Raw genomic sequence first — 18,711 nt, forward strand, 5'->3', positions numbered from 1 at the left:
GTTGTACAAAAGGGGTGTTCCTAAATGTTTCTTTTTGTCCATTCATGACGCCGCATCCACGTAAACCACGTTCCATGTGTCCTTGTACACCATCGCATGTATCGTCTCAAAAGGCGCATTAAGTGTTGTTGATTTGGGTAGCTTTCAAGAGTGTGTCAGGAGTTCCCGATGCCCAATTGAGATCAAGCATCCTCCCCCATTTTGGCGTCCGAAATCCTCCATCGATCAAACCATCGGAGGTATGCGTATTGTCGATTGCTTCCCTGCATACCGAATACAACTGGGCTGAATAGGACAAACAATCCAATGACCACAGCGTACAAGATGAAACAGATACCCCATCGCACCTTGCTGTTGAGTCCCCGTGTGGTCCAATCCAGAGAGAACCCCGCCGCCAGAATTGCAAAGTATAGGGCTGGGTAGTAGTGGTGGACGTACGTGACTCGTCCCATAATCAAGAACGGGAAGTAGTGGAAGAACCATCCGATCACTGGGTAGATCCCTGAGTAGTGGATTTGGTCAATATCTGCCTGGCTGAGTTCGTTGTAGCCTCGCTGCCAACGAATCAAGTACCAAGCGACGATAAGGCCAACCACACCCAATGAAGCTGTCGAGCCCCAGTACACGATCGGATTGCCGAGCAAGAAGTATTTGGTGACATGATCCTCCCATGAGCACATGCGGAGTCCCACGTGCAGAATGGGCCACTGCCAGAACTTGGACGCAAGATCATCTTGCTTGTCGGGATCTGGGACAAGCGCATTGTTCGACGTCATCATGGCAACGTTGAGATGGATGAAATCCTTCAAGAAGGGTGATCGGTAGTTTGCAGCATTTCCAGGAGGGACTGTAAAATGTCAGCAAAAACAAAGAGACACACCACAAACACAACGGGCTCGGACTTACGTCTATCGTTGACATGCGATTCAACGTTCCAGTGAGTGTACACATCGCGAGGGTTTGGCTTCTTCACACAGGTTGTTTCAATTTGTTTGAAACCCCACTGGGGAAGATTGACGGTTCCAGCGCGAAGATAGCATCCGAGTTCAACATGCTTCAACCTAAACGCTGTGGTCAAAGTCCGGATGCGGGACCTATCGGAGGAGGCGGCATCGCTAACAACCTCGATCTGCCAATGATCTTTTTCATCACCGACAGTAACGTTGCCATAGCAGGAAACCTCCCAGTCGGCCTTTGTAATAGGGGCCGCAACGGCGTGTGAATGGAGATTTCGACCAGTTTGAGCATGGATAAGACGGACAACCTGTTTGTCGGCGATGAAACTTAATGGTCCTTCCGGATCATAGTCAGGCTGACTTCGGTTGGGATAGAAAAACCAGTCGTTATTGGCATCCTTGTGGTGGTAGCAGGTGACTTGCTGCTGACCACTGCCTTCGGGATATGTCTGAACATGGGAATGCAGTAGACCACCGCCATATCCCATGTTCTTAAGCGTGACTTTGGATCCAATTGCAATTTCAAGTGGCGAGTCCCTTCCAACTTCAGTGCCGCGGAGGTTAGCCTGGAAGAGAGAAGACATCTGCGCATCGCCGGGTCCCGAGTTCTCCAGGATCAAGAAGTGGACCCAGAAGGAGAACATGTAGACCATGATGGGGATGACAATCAAGCCAATAACGCGAGCAACTAGATGAGTTGCAAGTTCGACCTTGGGCATCTTCAGATCACCAAACTTGTTCCACAAATCTTCCGCAGTGTACAGACCAACGAGCGCTGTGGCGAAGAGTCCCACCCACTTCACGCTGCACACACACCCGATACTCAGGCCTGTCAAGAAGAGCCAGATGAACCATTCAACAGAGAAACTCTTGTGTTGGAGTCGATGGAACCTCGCCCAGCACAAGACAGTGGTAAAGGTGAAACAGAGCAGCATGGAGTCGAGTAGAATAAACCGAGAAATGGTAGCGTACGAGTTTTCGCACAGCACCATGAGAGTAACGAGCCACACCGCAGTTCGTTTGAAGTTCAATTCACGTGCAGTGTAGTAGGCGAGCGGGACAGTGACGACGCCGAACATGGCATTGAAAATCCGCATGAAGGTGTAGTTGACTTCTTCGGGGTATGTCTCGCCGGACTTGAACTCGAACGATCCATTGTATCCTGCAAGGTAGCCAGACAAGCCCACCAACATCTTTCCCAGCGGAGGGTGGACATCGAAATAGAATTCCCGCTTGAGGTAGTGCGATCCGAATTTGCCAAAGCTGAGACTCCTGTTAGCTGCGAGTGCAGGCTCGAGATCGGTCTTTCTTACTGAGCCTCATCCCAGGTGACAATGGGAGAAAGTCCTATTCGCCAGAGCCTCGTGAACAAGGCAAACGCTGTGAAAATGATTGGGGCGATCAAAAACTCCCAGTCGTCGAGGAAATGCAGAATGCCCGTCTGCGGCTGGAGACATCATCACAGTTAGGTTTCATGTATTTTATACTTGGTAGGAGCCCAACCTTTTGCAGTTTCTTTGTATCTTCAGCTTCGAGCTTGTAGACATGTTGTCCGTTGGCCTTTTCATAGCTGGCCACATTTCTTCGGCGCAGTTCAGCCTCGTCTTTCCCTGCGCCGGTCGAGTGGCCACTGTTCGTGGTGGCCATGGTTGTAGGGAGGGTAGAGTTAGGAGAGAAAGATGGGAATGGACTTGAGCCGAGAAGACAGATGTCTCAAATTCGCAGAAACAGTGTAACCGTGAGTCCAGGGAAAGTAGCTGGGGGCCGGACGGATTGAAAAGTCGCCCTGGAAACGCGTGTCGAGGAAGAAGTGAAAATGATTAGGAAGAGAACGAAGGAATCGCCATTCAAGGGAAGAAGGTTGAAAGGGAAAAGAAGGAGAAAGAGTAATCCTTGGACCTGATGGCCTTAAGAAGATAAATTCAGCTTAAGGAGGGTTGGAACCTCGAGTGTACAAGATGGCAGATGTACAATGCCTTGACTTTCGCCAGCGTGTCGAAGGGCCACCTTGGCACATATTGGGAAAAGGGGGGGATGGCGAACTCCACCTGAACTTTTGACACGTGAAAGGGAGATCCAAAAATACTTTCGTTGAGGGTTCTCTCCTTCCCTGAGGTCTCGTTCAATGTTTTATCTACTCGGTCTCTTGGTTCAGCCATGCCAATGTGGAATGGCATTTAGTGCCCATTTCAAGCTAGATTGATGCGGCCGCTGGTGGTGTCGACGTCGCGGAACAGATTGCCCGCCTCCCTACAATATCGCACCTCTCCGGTCCCAGTGCTGCCGACCTCGCTGCCCCAACATATCACCACAGCGTCGACGATGCATGCCAAAACTCCCTCCATTGCACCTAGAATGCCCCAACCGATGGCTCCAGCAACAAGCCCGACTATGTAAGCGTAAAGGCTCCCGCGAACTCCAGCTCCGTCCAGCTTGAGAGTTCGTGCTGTAGTGACCCACCCACCGAAGCCCAATGCCAAACACATGATAAATCTCGTCGCGTGGAGGATGAGCTTGGCCAGTCGATATGGAAGGAGAGGTGTGGCATCATTTGACCAACCGTCATTTCTCCGGTAGCGACTGAACGTGCCTGGATGGAGGGCTGTCGTGGCGTCATTGGGGGCTAGAAAATGCATCTGCGAGAGTCCTCTGGCGCTCACAGCCAGAGGCTGAGAATGAATTGCAGCGTAGGTAAGGGTGAGCGGATTAATCAGAACTGCAATCGGACTAGGGATGAATGAGTACATCGCCACTCCAAGAAGCATTGTCAATCGCCGAGGCAGAACGAGCAATGGCAGCCGGACCAGAAGACTCAAGCCGGTGAATAGAGCTATCGTGCCAAAGAGTGTCGTAGCCGAGTGTTGCAATGCAGCTTTCACGATAGCTTGAGGTGTCGCAGCCGGTACCGCCAACCGATGAAAATACCACTGGGATACCGTGGCCGACGTGATGGTTCGCTGCATCCCAAACGCAATGGCGATTGTCCAGAGGTACACGAGTATAAAGTACACTCCGAGCCACCATGTTGACGTGTCAATGACGAACTTGCTGATCGTTGACCGAGTTGACGGATGGCCCCCAAGGAACACTCTCGCGAACATGGACAACCATATCCATGTGAAGCTTACGATGAAAGCCAGGACAGCAAACCCAACCAACACCAATGTCGGGTTCGCGGCTAGGATTCGAGTCGAAAACTCCAGAATTGAAATCGCCTTTTGCATGACCAACCGCCCACGCAGAACGGCCAGAATCCACAATGTGGCCATGATAGAAGGGACCAGCGCGCTCCATCTCATGACGGCATCTTGGATGCTTGATCCATGCCATGATCCTTGGAAGCTGGAAATCAGCGGGTAGAGAGAAAAGGAGTAAAGGATAACCGGGACAGTCACCAAGATGCCGTATACCAGATATCGAACGTATGATCGAAGAGCAGCAAGCCAAAACAAGGAAACGAAGGTCGCTACGAGGGTATATGTCGCCAAAAGATAAAACGATCCATGCAAAGTCGTGTAGACGGTATCGCCGAGAGGCCGGTTCGTGCTTGGCGATTGTGTGTGAAGCCAGACAAGGAACCAGCTTGCACACATGGCGGCGACCGAAAGCAAATAAAGCTGACCCCAGAAGGCGTCATGTCTCGGTTGTTGAATCTGTGGTGTTTGGATGCCATCTGGTACAGATTCAGTTCCCCCAGAGTGGTTCCGTGAGCGTCCCAGCAGACGTCTCCGCGTATTTTCTTCGTCCGATCCCTCCAAGTCATACTCGTCCTCTGTTCTTGGACTCTGTTTGCGCAACTGTTGAACCGAAGGGGGGTTCTCTATCAGATCTTCTGGCGGCTCGTCGTCATATTCGCTCCTCAAGGTGTCTTCTAATCCCACGTCAACCATTGGGTTCCTTTCCGACGCGGGGACGGGATTCTCTGGTTGTGATTCTGCAGATTCTGCGAGGTCCGCCAGCTCTGTTCCTTTTCTTCGTGGATTTGGGGCACCACCATGCCACGAGCTTCTGATACCACCAGGTCTCGCCAGACTTCGATCACGAGAATCCTCCCCATGACTGCTAGTTCCATTGAGACTGGAGCCGCTCCCGGCATCGACATCGGACGAAGCATGCAGATCGCTGGCCCCTAACTGCCGTCTTGATCTCTGAAGAGCATAGTAATCGGCTATCTCTCGTTCGTGCTCCTCCTCGTCATTTTCTTCCCGGAATTCGTCGGTAGCACTGTAGAATAAAGGCGCCTGTTGCGGGTTGAGGCGAGAAGCGAAGGGAAAGGCTGACAATTGAGAGGAAGTCGGCTGATAGGGATTCGGGACACGAGGATTCAGCGTCCTGGAGGCGGTGGTGGATCTCCACGTCTGGTTCGGTCGTCGTGCTGGTCTGCCCTCACCAGATCGACGGTCGTCCGCTGCTGTCGGCGCAAAACTGAGGCGGGACTGGGACTGAGCAAGAAACCTAGATGCGTCTTGAAACATATCAGCCCTGGCACTAAGCGTGGGATCAGTGAAATTACGGCTCACACTCGGAGAACATGCTGCCCGCAGGCAGTCACCACGCGGTGTATCAGTCGGTGAATAGATATAATTGATAAGCACGATTAATTAATAGTTGAAAGGCAGATCCCCTTCGATGGACCAATTTGGGCTAGGTGAGTGAATGGGAAGCTAGAATATTTCCTAGATATCGGTTGGTTGCGCGGTAGCACAGGAGACGTGGTGGTGAGTTGGTGGTTTGGAGATGATGAGTTCAACCTTCAGAGTCGGTCGGAAACGGTGAATAAAGACGAGGCACGATGAGAAGTCGAGGAGTGCATGACCAGCATGCCTAGCCCACCTAGGTAGGTTTGCCTGCTAGCCCACTACTACTCGGTGTAGCCTGGGGTGGCCCGGGCAAGTTCCAGGCCGTTAGAGCAACCAAAGTGCACAGACTTTTCAGGCGGCTGGGGGCCCGCAAGCCCGGAAATTCAGGTACACGTTGCAAAGGGGCACGCGTGCTCCTCACAAGCTCCTGCAAGCCTGTTCATCGTCATCGGGCCAGAGTCCTTCGCTGTTCATCCTCCATCTTTTGTCACTAGACTTCGTTGTTCCTCTCACCAACACTATTTTTCTGAGTTGATTGTGTCAGTCTGTAATCGAATCGACCAAATTTACTGTTCAGTCAAAGGAATAATACGATCCACCATCTCTCGAGTTAGACTCCGACATACTGGCCCGCCTTATTTTCTATGCCCAACCCAACACCAGTCCCTGCACTTCCGTGGAACTACATTGCAAAGTTGGTCTGTATAGGAGATTCAGGTGAGCAACCCTGGGTCTCTTAGCAATCCCTCTAACCGACCGCAAGGAACGGGCAAGTCTAGCTTGACTATCCGATTATGTGAAGGGAGATTCTCTGCCTCACATGATGTCACTATCGGCGTCGAGTTTGGGAGCCGAATAGTCCCTGTCGGTCCTCCTGCGAATGCATCTTTGGGCATCGGTACGCCAAATGGAGGAGCCAGTCATACCAATCCGCCACAGCAGAAGAAGATGAAGCTTTCGCTATGGGACACTGCGGGCCAAGAGACATACAAAAGTATAACGAGGAGTTATTTCCGTGGCGCGTCTGGGGCGTTACTAGTATTCGACATCACGAGAAGAAGCAGCTTTGAGTCGGTGACTCAATGGCTCAACGACCTTCGTCAGATTGCTGAGGAGGGTATCGTCGTCATTTTGGTGGGCAACAAGCTCGACCTGGCCGAACAGAGCACGGACACGGAGGGCGGCACCAAGCGAGCCGTGAGCAAAGAAGAGGCAGAAGACTGGTGTCGCAGAGAAAACGTGGTCAAGTATGTCGAAACAAGTGCTAAGAGTGGCGAGGGAGTCGAGAAAGCGTTCCTCGAGGTGGCAGAAAGAATATATCAGAATATCGAAGCCGGCAAATATGACCTCAACGACAGAAGAAGCGGAGTGAAAGGGTACGGGGCCGGGACTGGTCGAGCTGAAGGCAAGGCTCCCAAGACTGTCAACCTGACTATGAACGACGCCGTCAAAAGTGGGCAGGGCAGAGGCTGCTGCTGAAACCAGCTTGGTTACCCAATGGTTGTCGTCCGCCCCGGTGTCCACCAATCCAGGAGGTCCGACACCAGACAGGATAGCGGTTGGGTCCAAGTGGAATATCTAGAGACGTCTGTTGTCGTCTGGTTTGAGACTCGAAGCCTTATAATGTTGGTAAGTGATGCGAGGCCTGCCGGACTGGGTTCACGATTCGCCTTCCTATTCTGTCCCAGATACAGTTCCGACGGCGCTAGGTGAGGATTCTAACCGAACTACGAGGCATCAGGCATCACGCGGGATCGAGTCGGGCACGTCATCGACCTTTGGGATTATAGCATCATGCCATTCGAGGTTCGCCGAGAGCAAGCTTTGGCCAGCTTCTACCCCACCAGCCGCAACCGGTAAATGTCCACGACCTGGTCGGTCTTTGCGCCGGTGGGATGCCTTCGAAGTCATCGCTCGCCCTCTTCGTACCCAGAGGCGCTTCTTTTGCAAGAGCGCTTCAACGTCCATCTTTTCCGTGTATATATGATCCGCTTCGCATCACCCGCGGCCTCCATATCTCGCTTTCATCGACTTTGCCACAACCAGACCAAAAGTTTTCTGTGCACACGGGTCAATCATAGGCATTTCATAACCTTTCTTCCTGCAATGGCTAAATTAGATATCAACATTCCTGACATGGAGCTGCCAGATGGCAATAAGATACCGATGGTAAGTTCAAATTACCTCTCTCTTGAGGAGCATTGCTGACAGAAGAATGCTTTCCAGATCGGATATGGTCTGGGCACTGCATGGTGAGTTCTCTGCAGTGCTTTCCCTAGCCCGTTGAATACGTTTACTTTCCAACCGAGGTTATGTCCCTAAGTACTTATTGCTTCCGTAAAGTGATGACATCTTGTTAAGGAGGGAGAAAACCACACCTCATAGCAGGTCTCCCAATAACCACTAACCGTGACTTGAATCTGCAGGTACAAACAAAGTGCAGATGCTCCAAAGGATCAGGCAACCATTGATGCCACCAAGACGGCCATCAAGGTCGGCTATAGACATATTGACGGAGCCGAAGTGTACAATACAGAGGTGGAACTAGGCGAGGCGGTCAAGGAGAGCAAAGTGCCCCGCGATCAGCTCTTTATCACAACCAAGGTCATCACGCATATCGACGACATCCCAGGCGCCATTGATCGAAGCCTGAAGAAAATGGGTCTTGACTACGTTGACCTGTACCTCATCCATGCCCCTTTCTTCGCCAAAGGAGACGACAAACTGCTTCAGCAAAAGTGGGCAGATATGGAACAGGTTGCAGCTTCGGGAAAGGCCAAAAGCATCGGGGTCAGCAACTTCCTCCAACCTCACCTGGACGCCATTCTTCAGACATGCAAAGTTCGACCGGCCATTAATCAGATTGAGTTCCATCCTTACTTGCAACACGGAGACTTGCTCGCTTATCACAAGAGTAAAGATATTCGCGTAGCGGCCTATGCCCCGCTTACACCCGTCACAAAGGCAAAGGGAGGCCCAATTGATGGGTTGCTTGAATCACTGGCAAAGAAGTATGCCGTTAACCCGGGGGAGATACTGTTGAGGTGGTGCATTGATCAGAATGTATTGCCAATCACGACCAGCTCGAAGGAACAGCGGATGAGTGACATGTTACGAGTCTTTACCTTTGAACTGACTCCAAAGGAGGTCGAAGAGATTCGGGTTGAGGGAAACAAGAAGCATTTTAGGGCATTCTGGGGCCACATTTTTGATGCGAATGACCGGTCATGAAGTAGCCAGCCAGACAGCTTGCCTCCTCGCTTGGGAGGTGGTAAGGTACCTAACTTCGCCGCTAGCACTTGATCGTCATGCTGTACGTGGCTGCATACTCGTTAGTCGATCATGATGTACCTCGTATTTGGAACAAGTAGCTAGCTGCAATGGAGCTGCTGTGCTCCCTCTCTTTTAACGCTGTGCTGGTCTTTTCTGTGTCAGCAGTGCGATGGGCAAGGATGGGGTGAGTTGACAAGTGACCATTCCATGTAGAACATGGTCTGCAGCTAAGCAGAGCTGCGGTTAAGCATGTCTTGATCAACTCGATCCGACTCGTTCACGAAGCCGACATCCGAACCGTGCGAACGACGAGTAATAATTGTAGTAACAAGTAATATGTAACCCACATTTCCACATTTCTGGGGCCGACAAATGGACGGCTTGATGGCAGAGAAGGGAGTTTGCTCACTCTGTCCTCCCATCACACGATTCACCATCACCATCACCATCACCACCATCGTCATCCATCGCCACTCCTCCACATTACATTCAAATGTCATCCGCTATCCGCCTTCGCCGCCTGTTCTATGTCACACCGTGACTTCCTACTTGCTAGGAAATGCCTCGGTGAGTGCCTGCCGCATGATCGCCCGTGGAAGGAAGCTCTCTACCAAGCAGCTACCCTGTACTAGTCAGGTACAAGTGAACAATAAAAGAAAGAGGTAACTACCAGTATGAGAAGGCGCCTCCCACCAAACTCCTCACGTTTAAAATTCCTCGCTCTCCCTGCTCCCAAGTCAACACTTTTCCATCTCTTCAGGTTACATATTCTGTTTACACAGCCTCCCTTAATACCAGCAGTTCATTCATTCTACCAAGGTGTACCATTACATCCTGCAAACCTCACACTCGTGCAACTCCGTCAGATCCAGCACCATGCAGTTCTCGATCTTGCTCACCCTTCTCTCCATCTTCAGCCTCACTCCAGCATCGCCTCTCCAGACAAGACAGACCATTGATCCACCTGCCAGATACTACCTTCAAACCAAAGTGGTCAATGGCGGTCACCTGGACTTTGGGACCAACAAGACCAACCTGTGGCTCTACTCATACCACACCGGTGCCGGACTTGGTGATGCCGCCCTCTCGACCAACAAGTCATGGGCATGGGAAGGCTACTTGAACGGTTCCCAGCAGCTCATGACCTACGCTGGCAATCAAGCTGGCCCTTGGCCGATGTACATCGGCTATGGCCCCTATCAGCAATGGAACTTGGTGGGAATCAGCATTGCCGGCATCAGCAACCTCGTTAGTGGATTCTTCTTCAACTCGTCGGGACTTCAATTCAACGAGAGCACTGGTGGCTGGTTGGGTAAGTCCTCCATCTGCACTGATCAACCCATCTGGATCTGATATGAACTAATTGGATTTGCAGCTTGCGACTGGTGGCATGGTGTACCCCAACTTTTCCAGGTTAATGGCTATACCTACGGGCGAATTCCGAACTCCTGCTCCAAAGTTCAACTCCGGCCAGTGGCAGTCTGATATTATGTGGCACCCAGTCTTCCTTCAGTGGTCTAGGAAAAGCAGAAGGCTAGCACAGGACCACATGTTTGTTTGGTGTTGTTCAAGTATTGCATGGCCTTGGTTTGCATTCATTCTTTCAAAAGCGTCATCCGAATTGCGCATTGAGGAAGGGATAATTATCTGTACCACCAGCCAATCATAATACCTCTTATTTTCTCTCTCGTGTGTTCATGCTTATTTCAACTTCGGCCTCTAGACTTTCCTGCTTAAGCCTTTCCTGCGAGTCTATGCCTGATGGATTGCAGACTGACCACTGGGCCCCTCAGACGTCCATGGTGCAGGGGAGAACCCGAGCACGTTGCCAGGTAAAGCGACCAACTCTCCGCACACCATGATTCAGGTCATATATCAAGACGGTTCAGCCGAATGGGCACATTCCATTTGCAGTCAATGCTCGGCTGACAAGATGGGTGTCCATTCAATCTGACCTAGATAGTTCTGTGATGACGCTGGGTACACCAAGCCGGACGTTGAATTGTCACCACTCAGATATGCTGGCCCTTACGCAACTTGCATATACCAAGAACTGACGGACGAAGGCCGGGCAGCGGCCTGCTTTGTGACGAGCTTGCTAGTCCTTGCCTGCTTACATGATAGTCTTCCTCCTCCCTTTCGTGTGAGACTCATTCGCCAACTTCCAGATTCGGTCAGGAATCCCTTGCGAAGGGTTGGTCGCTGCGGGTGGCTCATCTAGCACGATCATAGCGGTGTTGTGCGCGTTGGTGGTTCGTCGAAGATGGAAATACCTATTGCAGTTTCGGGAATGGACAACCGTTCAACGATGCTGAACGGATCACTTATGCTGTCCTGGTTTGCCGGCTCTATCCCATGAGAAGAGCGTGTCCCTCCGATGACCATGCTCGCACAGAGGTAAGAAGCCTTATTAGGCTACGCCTCGAGGCTCTCAACGAATGCCCCCCCCCCCTCATCCACCTCTATTCCTGCTGGTGCAAAAAGTCCAATATGGTTGCGAACAACTCTCAGATGCAACAACCACCCACCTACACGGGCGATCTCTTATGGGTCAATCACAATCAGAAGAGCAGGAAGGCTTTGCCACACAGGAAGAGAGTCTTCGGTCACGTCCAGCGAAACTACCGCAAATGGAAAAGGAAACATGATAACAATCAGTTGCAGGCGTCCATCCGGTTGCCGGGTACAACGTGAGTTGCCCTTGGTAAACGAGTTTTGGTACTCCCTACAGGGATGCTTACTACGAACCGTCTTCAGCATTGTTTCCCAAAAACACCATCGCGTTGCTGGTGATCAGGTACAGGGAGAGCCGGACGCGAGCGTTGCGTCTGACGCAGCTGATGCCGCTGCTTCTTCCGATATTCCCAGCCCGCTGACACTTATTCGTCAAGGCAACTCTGACCCTTTCTCTTGTTTCTCCTTTTCCATCACGCCGCGCGTGAACGAGGTCATAACCTTTATCCGAGACATTCAGCTGCCCACGCTCTACTACTCGCCTTACTTCCGCGAGGCAGCCCGCTTCCCTTCGACTCGTTCGGATGTCACGAAGTCACCCATGGGCTGGATCTCGACACCAGCGGCGGTCCAATCCTGGAAACACATCGTCCAAGGCCTGCATGATCAATGCACCGCACTCGCTTGTCTCAGCACATACTTGGCCATGATGGTTGCTTGTGGTATCAAAGGCAGTGGTTACATGAAGTACAGCTTGGAACTAAGAAACACCAGTTCTCAAATGCTCAGGCAGAGCATCCTCCGAAGGGACCCTACACACCGAAGTCGGCTCGCCCAGATCACACTTCTTCAACAAGTCTTCTGGCACTTCTACGCTGAAGCCTCGGCGAGAAATCTCGATGCTGCACTTATACATGGACGAATGCTGAGAAAATTGATGCACCAGGACCCGGATGCTGTAACTCCGCACTTCTTCATGCTGGCAATGTTTGTCGACATCCATCTGAGCTCGACGCACCGCGGGAAACCGATATTTGAGTACGAGACGTTTGGACCAAATGTATATCAGGCAATGTGGAGCGGAGTCGATCCATATGTCTACCTGCTCGTGGGAAAGGAGACCATCCCAGACGCTGCAGATGGCGCAACTACAAGCACGCTTTTGGATTTCTCGGTGTCAACGGAGCCTCTTCGAAGCCTCTTCATCCGTCGACGACAGGCCGTCGCACTGGAAAAGTTGATTGCCCAAGCTGAGGGTCCCGGCATCAATACCACGGCGATATTCTTCTGGGTTGCATCCCATGCGTATATCGACGAGGGATTCTTCACGAATTTCTATTGTGATAAGGTCAAGGGTACTTCGGTCACTTTGAGTGAGGATCTCTGCGAGTCCAACGCCGCGTCCATTTTGCAGGGACCAGGTCTCGCGTGCCAATCCGAATGTAGCCGCCTGACAGAGGCCGCAATGGCAATGGCGGCACTTTACCTTATGCGCGTGCTTGGGCTGTTTGACATGTGGATTAATGGGCAGAACTTCTATGACCCCGCAGCATCGCGTGAGACGCTTCTTTACGATGCCCTTACCGCCGCGTTTCGAGTGGGCAGTCCCCAGGAGTTGGAGGCTTACGCAAATGCGCACCTATGGTGCCTGTTTGTGGGAGCGACAGCGGAGTGGCAGAGTGTCCTAAATGGCAACGTTGGCAGGAGAGGAGGAAGCCAGAAATCAGGGGGCATGCTCACAGCGAAGGCACAGCTGAGTTTGCAAAGAATCGATAGCGAATTTGCCGAGAACCTATCACATAAGGACCGAAGTGGGTTCCATGTCGGCGCAGAAGATGAAGATGCGTCGCGCATGTTGTTTAACACCCTCTTTGCAAGACAAGCGAGCATGATGGGCCTCATAAGTTGGGAGCAAGTGGTTCCGATCTTGAGGATGTTCGCGTACGGCGACACATTGCAACCGCATGGCAGCCAGTGGTTCTGGAGAAGTATGGGGGCGCATTTGGATGATTCGAATGCATACCAGTAGTTCAGCTCAGACGAAGCGGATAATGCGCTGGTGAGTAGCAGGGTTCCTATTGGAGCAGTTAGCCGTGAATCTCGTAATCCTAATAGTCTTGCCGAGGCCGAATGCTTCGGGGAGTAAGTGGCGTGGTCGGCGACCTTGACATCCAGCCTTGTGCGGGGCAGAGGCTTACCATGATTGGCTGAATGTGGGACGACAACAAACTCGGCTTATGTATATTCAACCCCCAGCATCACCACCATGTGCAGCAGGTGCCATTGCTGACAGTCGGGCTTCACTGAGGGCTTGATACTACTGCTAAACAAATACATCCTTTCTTTGAGTCTCTGCGGAATCCCCCGTCGGTGCTTCTAATGTTCCGCGCGCTCCAGACAAAAGCCCACATTTCACCCGCCCGCATATCCAACCCGAGTAGTCAAACCGCAACACACACGATCAGAATGGACTCCTCCCTCCATCCTCTGCAAGGACTCTACAAACCCAACAACCTCAAGGCACTCTACTACGGCCCAGATGTGGTGAAGAAGCACATCCTATCGGCGCTGCCCACAGAGTCATCCAAGGCCTTCATCATCACTGGCAGTTCGCTCGCCAACAAGACTCCGCTTATTAAATCTCTTGAGGAGCTTCTGACTGAGAAACACCATGCGGGCACATTCAGCAACATCAAAGAGCACGCCCCGATTGCACAGCTCGACGAAGCCACCGCCATCGTGAAAAACGACAGCACAATCGACACCATCATCTCCGTTGGTGGCGGCTCCCCGATCGACAGCGCCAAAGCCATCGCTTACCGCGTACACGAGACGTCCCAGAAGTGGCTTTTACACATCACCATCCCGACAACGCTGTCAGCGGCCGAGTGCACTGCCGTTGCGGGCTATACGCAAGCAGACGGCACAAAGACCGGGATCAGCCATCCAAACACGTACCCGGCGTATATCTTTTATGATCCGAAATTCGTCGTCTATACCCCTCCGCACCTGATGTTGTCCACGGGCTTTCGAGCGATGGACCACGCCGTCGAAAGCCAATATCACCCGGCGACGACTTGGATCCCGTGCCGAATGGTCGCGCTGAATGCCATTACCGAACTATTCCGCCTGTTGCCGAAGTACAAGGCGAACCCGAAGGACGAGGATGTGATCACCGGCCTGCTCCTCGCCGCCTACGCGAGCCTGGGATTCGTCGGCCAGAACCTCAAAGGCGGGCTAGGGCTGTCTCACTCCCTGGGGTACGCGTTGGGCTCCCCCTACGGCATCCCGCATGGGATCACGTCGTGCTTGACGCTCGGCCACGTCGTCAAGCTCAAGGCGCGCCAGAGCGCCGAGAATGCGGAGAGCATCGCCGCTATCCTGCCCTATATCGGGGGAGAAAAGAGGTCGGGCGACAACGTCAAGGACAGCGATCTCGTCGGAGACAGGATCTTGGCGCTGGTGCAGGACCTGGGCCTGAAGACGAACCTGACGGAAAAGGGCGTGGGCAAGGATCAAGTGGACATTATCTGCGCGAGAGCCACGGGCGGCTTGATGCCCCAGCAAAAAGGAAAGAGCGCGCAGGATGAAGAGCTGCTTAACTCCATCAGAAGCCTGGTTGAGGGGCTTTGGTAGATAGATGCGAGGCCCCAAGACATGGTGCTCCCCTTTCTTTCGCTACGTTTGTTACCTGGTCGTCTCGGGAAGTGAAAATAACAAAGTCCAAAAGCCCGCCGGCGACCCAAGTGCGATTGCGATTGCGATTGCGACTGACTGCGATTGCTCCCCTGAGACCCCTTCGTATCAAACAAGAATCCAACTAATTGATTCGTTCCTGCTGAATTGAAAGGACGTCGTAGCGGAAGCGAAGCATCAGCGAAGAATGAAGCACTACCAAATAAGCCCTCAATCTTTCTCCGAGCGAACAGTCCAGCTCTGACTTCCCTTCCCTTCTATTCCCTCGCTGCTTTGCAACTCCATTGCTAATCCTAAGTACTAGTAGCAGTAATCGTGGTCGTCGGCCATCCTAACGGCGAGGCAGTCTCCCAGCCCACGCCGTGCGAAGGAGGGAAGTCGCCGATGCTGCTGCTCGCACCGGCGGTGACGTATGAAGACCCAGACTCTGCGGAGCTGGGCCCCAAGGACACTCGCGTTGGGTTCGAGGAGTGAGGACTCTGCGCCGTCGGGGATCCTTTTCCCTGGGTTTGCCCCTGCCCGGCGGGAACCGCGTAGGGCCCGATGCCAGGCGCAGGAAACACTGGGGTGCCGTCGTGCTCGTCGAAGGAGAACTTCTGTGTGCGGATGGTGCGCGCTGTCCAGCCTTCCATGTAATCATGCATGCCGTGGTATACGATCCAGTTCTCGGATCCGTCGGGGCTGGTGGTGAAACTGGCGTGGCCGACGCCGTAGACTCCCTCGGCCGGATTTTGCGCGAAGACGCAGTCGGCAGTGTGCTTTGTCCAGCTTGCCGGGTCCATCGGGTTTGTGCCTGTTAGCTCTAGCATTCCGAGGCAGTAGTTCCTGTTGTCGCTACGGGCGGCGCTGTAGATGATAAACACCTGGCCCGTGGCCGGGTTAATTAGCTGTTGGGGCCCTTCGTTGGACGACAGCCGCTCATTGATCGTGCGGTTGTACGGCGTCATTTCCCATGGCTGGCCGGGGCACGAGATGACGGCACGAGATGATAGCGGACTCGAGATCGTCCACGGGTCCGACATGCGCGAGATGCACAACATCGACGGCCACGACGTGTACGGCCCCTCCCAGCACGAGTACACATGGTACAAATAGCCCGCCGTCGCCGGGTGCACAAAATACGTGCCGTCGATCGCGAACTGGTTGTACGTGTCCAGCTCGGCGCGCATGCTGTAGTTGCTCGTCCACGGATCATCCGTCGACGACGCCAGCACGAACATCCGGTGGTTCACCGCCGGGCAGCTGAAGTCGCAGTGCATGTCCTGCTCTGGGGAAGGGGTGTCCGCGTCCACGTCTGCCGTGAAGATGATGTACCACACCCCGTCTAGGAAGTGCAGCTCCGGTGCCCACAGGTCGTAGCTGTATGACGTGTTCTTTGGTGGTGTGAAGGCTAGCTTCACCTCGGCGTTGTTCCAGTCTCTGGCCATGCCAAAATCCATATCAGATTAGTTCGGATGCGGGAATGGAGACAGCAAGATGGTGAAGACGATGTGCTCTTGGACTTACGTGAGGATGCTGCTCCGGAGAATGGTGATGTTGTCGTTGGTCGTGTATGTCATGTAATAGTAGTCTTCGGACCGAATGACCCATCTAAAAACAACAGATATGAGGTCTTAAGTTAGTCCACTTGCTGCCTCCTGTGATCCTGAGTCAAGTACAACGCACGGATCTGCTCCCACGGCGTTGAGGATTGGATTTGTGTACGTCGCGCCATTTGCAGTCGAGTCAGTGGTGGCTGTTTGTCCCAGACACAGAATGAACGAAATATTAACTGCAAAGAGAAGGACAGATGATAGAAACAGCATTGTTGTAATAATGGCAATGCTGCACTGGGGCCAAGAGCGCTTAAGAGAACAAGAGGAATTGGAACAATCGACGAGGCGAAGGAAGACAAGCTCAAGTAAGGTGGATAGGTTTCATACAACCTCGCATGCTATGGGCCGCCTTTTGTGTTTGGGTTGAGAAGTTGTGCACTTAGGTCACAAATGGGTGGCAGTTGTGCCCGCATTGAGGTGACATCCAAAACCTCGTGGTAGAGCATATCCCTGGTTTGGCCGGGTGCAAGATCCTGGAGTGAGTGCGGAGTAGTGGCTTTAGTTGATCAGCATATGCAGGGAGATCATTACCATGATTATCATCATCCACCGACATCACCGTGCATGCCGATGCCGAGTTCCTGATCATGCGTGGGTATATAGAACTTTTGGTGTCATTTTTGAGGAGACGGCGAGAGACTCATCCAGTCGCCATTAGCCAGGCTACATATATTTCACAGAGACGCTCGAAGTTTGTCGTCGACAGGTTTGACCTCGACCAACAACTTGCCTGGGTTTCATTAGCCCATAAATACTCTGTGTACGAGAACTCCAAGGAAAGAAAAGGCTCACCTGTATTCACCCCTTTGTACAAATCTCTCAGTGCGTTCTCTGCCTGGTCCAAGCCACCCTTGACGATGGTCTCCTTCCTCTTAATCTTGCCCTCGGAAAGCCACTGGGCCAAGTCTCTCAGAGCTCGTGGGTATTCCTTTGCATAGTCGAAGACAATGAACCCTTCCATGCTGCAGCGTTGTTCAGTCCGGATACCCGAAAGCGAAAAATTGCATGCCTTACCGTATGCGCATCGAAACGATCATGAGATAGTTCTGGGTATCCTTTGTTAACAGGACTTGTTCTTAGCTAGTCGAAGCACTAACCTTTGGCCCCTGGGGTTTAGAGGAATTGTACTGGCTAATACCTGCTTGATAATCAGAAAGTCTCACTTGCAGAATCGCAGGGTCGCATACCTCCACACATGACAAACCGAGCGTGTTCCTTTGCTCTCGAGAGAGCCATGTCGAGGATCTCACCTCCAACTGAGAAAACCGAGATGAGTGGATGCCAACCACCTGTAACATGAGTATGACTTACCGTTGTCAAAGTAAACATCAATCAGGTCCTGGTTCAGTTAAGCACACTCTGATTTCTCACACCATATCAGGTTTCACTGGGAAAATACCTTCGTGGCAACCCTGAACTTCTTGAAGAAGTCCTTGTCTTTGTAGTTCAAGGCATCATCGAAGCCCAACTCCTCTTTTAGCCAGCGGCACTTGTCCTCACTGCCAGCAATGCCCAAGACAGTTGCACCCTTGAGTTTCGCGATCTGGCCGACAACACTGCCCGTTGCACCGGCAGCGCCTGAGACAACGACAAAGTCTCCCGCTTTGACCTTGCCGACGTCAATGATGCCGAAGTAGGCTGTTAATCCAGTCATTCCTGGAAGACCGTAGTGTTAGCCAAGCTCCATCCCGTAGAAGTCTTCTCGATTGGTTTCGTACCGAGCACGCTCAACCCATCGGTTAGCTTTCCGCCCCTAGGGACAACCACCCTCTGCAACTCGTTGCCTCTGCAAATCTTGTATTCGGTCCATCCCACCGTGGCCGTTGCAAAACTCCCAACCGGGAATTGGGGATTCCTGCTAGCCTTGACTGTCCCGATACAACCGCCTCGCATGATTTCCCCAATCTTCACGGGTGGAATATATGATCTGGTATCGTTGAGCCATCCGCGCATCGCCGGATCGATGCTGAGATAGTTGGTCTCGAACAGGACCTCTCCATCCTTGAGATCGGCGGCGGAAGGAATCGGGTTATTGGTGACGAGTCTGAATGTCTCACCTGGGACAACGTTGTCTTTGGGTCGTTTGGCGAGAACCACCGTCTTGTATGTTGGAACCATCTTCCCTCAATCCCCTACGATGGTGACCAGCTTTGTGAT

General features: G+C 52.5%; 9 protein-coding genes across 9 annotated transcripts; 5 read left to right on the plus strand and 4 right to left on the minus strand.

The window, feature by feature from the left end:
* Positions 1–182: 182 nt before the first annotated feature.
* Positions 183–2,603, minus strand: Z519_08385 (uncharacterized protein; the record flags this gene model as incomplete). Its single annotated transcript, XM_016766113.1, has 4 exons — positions 183–847; positions 907–2,219; positions 2,270–2,403; positions 2,460–2,603. The coding sequence occupies 4 exons, from the start codon at positions 2,601–2,603 to the stop codon at positions 183–185; spliced, it is 2,256 nt and encodes a 751-aa protein (XP_016617271.1).
* A 542-nt stretch (positions 2,604–3,145) lies between these two features.
* On the minus strand, positions 3,146–5,431 carry Z519_08386 (uncharacterized protein; the record flags this gene model as incomplete). The annotated part of the gene is made up of 1 exon (XM_016766114.1): positions 3,146–5,431. The coding sequence occupies one exon, from the start codon at positions 5,429–5,431 to the stop codon at positions 3,146–3,148; it is 2,286 nt and encodes a 761-aa protein (XP_016617272.1).
* A 749-nt stretch (positions 5,432–6,180) lies between these two features.
* On the plus strand, positions 6,181–7,015 carry Z519_08387 (uncharacterized protein; the record flags this gene model as incomplete). Its single annotated transcript, XM_016766115.1, has 2 exons — positions 6,181–6,253; positions 6,300–7,015. The coding sequence occupies 2 exons, from the start codon at positions 6,181–6,183 to the stop codon at positions 7,013–7,015; spliced, it is 789 nt and encodes a 262-aa protein (XP_016617273.1).
* Positions 7,016–7,642: 627 nt separating this feature from the next.
* On the plus strand, positions 7,643–8,767 carry Z519_08388 (uncharacterized protein; the record flags this gene model as incomplete). Its single annotated transcript, XM_016766116.1, has 3 exons — positions 7,643–7,705; positions 7,763–7,788; positions 7,963–8,767. 3 exons carry the CDS (start codon positions 7,643–7,645, stop codon positions 8,765–8,767), a joined length of 894 nt encoding a protein of 297 aa, XP_016617274.1.
* A 918-nt stretch (positions 8,768–9,685) lies between these two features.
* Z519_08389 (uncharacterized protein) lies at positions 9,686–10,294 on the plus strand (the record flags this gene model as incomplete). Its single annotated transcript, XM_016766117.1, has 2 exons — positions 9,686–10,121; positions 10,185–10,294. 2 exons carry the CDS (start codon positions 9,686–9,688, stop codon positions 10,292–10,294), a joined length of 546 nt encoding a protein of 181 aa, XP_016617275.1.
* Positions 10,295–11,299: 1,005 nt separating this feature from the next.
* On the plus strand, positions 11,300–13,292 carry Z519_08390 (uncharacterized protein; the record flags this gene model as incomplete). Its single annotated transcript, XM_016766118.1, has 2 exons — positions 11,300–11,499; positions 11,567–13,292. The coding sequence occupies 2 exons, from the start codon at positions 11,300–11,302 to the stop codon at positions 13,290–13,292; spliced, it is 1,926 nt and encodes a 641-aa protein (XP_016617276.1).
* Positions 13,293–13,729: 437 nt separating this feature from the next.
* On the plus strand, positions 13,730–14,899 carry Z519_08391 (uncharacterized protein; the record flags this gene model as incomplete). Its single annotated transcript, XM_016766119.1, has 1 exon — positions 13,730–14,899. One exon carries the CDS (start codon positions 13,730–13,732, stop codon positions 14,897–14,899), a length of 1,170 nt encoding a protein of 389 aa, XP_016617277.1.
* Positions 14,900–15,252: 353 nt separating this feature from the next.
* Positions 15,253–16,764, minus strand: Z519_08392 (uncharacterized protein; the record flags this gene model as incomplete). Its single annotated transcript, XM_016766120.1, has 3 exons — positions 15,253–16,378; positions 16,466–16,549; positions 16,625–16,764. The coding sequence occupies 3 exons, from the start codon at positions 16,762–16,764 to the stop codon at positions 15,253–15,255; spliced, it is 1,350 nt and encodes a 449-aa protein (XP_016617278.1).
* A 464-nt stretch (positions 16,765–17,228) lies between these two features.
* Positions 17,229–18,672, minus strand: Z519_08393 (uncharacterized protein; the record flags this gene model as incomplete). Its single annotated transcript, XM_016766121.1, has 8 exons — positions 17,229–17,284; positions 17,347–17,516; positions 17,569–17,600; positions 17,652–17,692; positions 17,742–17,810; positions 17,866–17,893; positions 17,954–18,210; positions 18,273–18,672. The coding sequence occupies 8 exons, from the start codon at positions 18,670–18,672 to the stop codon at positions 17,229–17,231; spliced, it is 1,053 nt and encodes a 350-aa protein (XP_016617279.1).
* Positions 18,673–18,711: the final 39 nt, after the last annotated feature.

Source organism: Cladophialophora bantiana (assembly GCF_000835475.1).
Source record: "Cladophialophora bantiana CBS 173.52 unplaced genomic scaffold supercont1.13, whole genome shotgun sequence".
Lineage (NCBI taxonomy): Eukaryota > Fungi > Ascomycota > Eurotiomycetes > Chaetothyriales > Herpotrichiellaceae > Cladophialophora > Cladophialophora bantiana.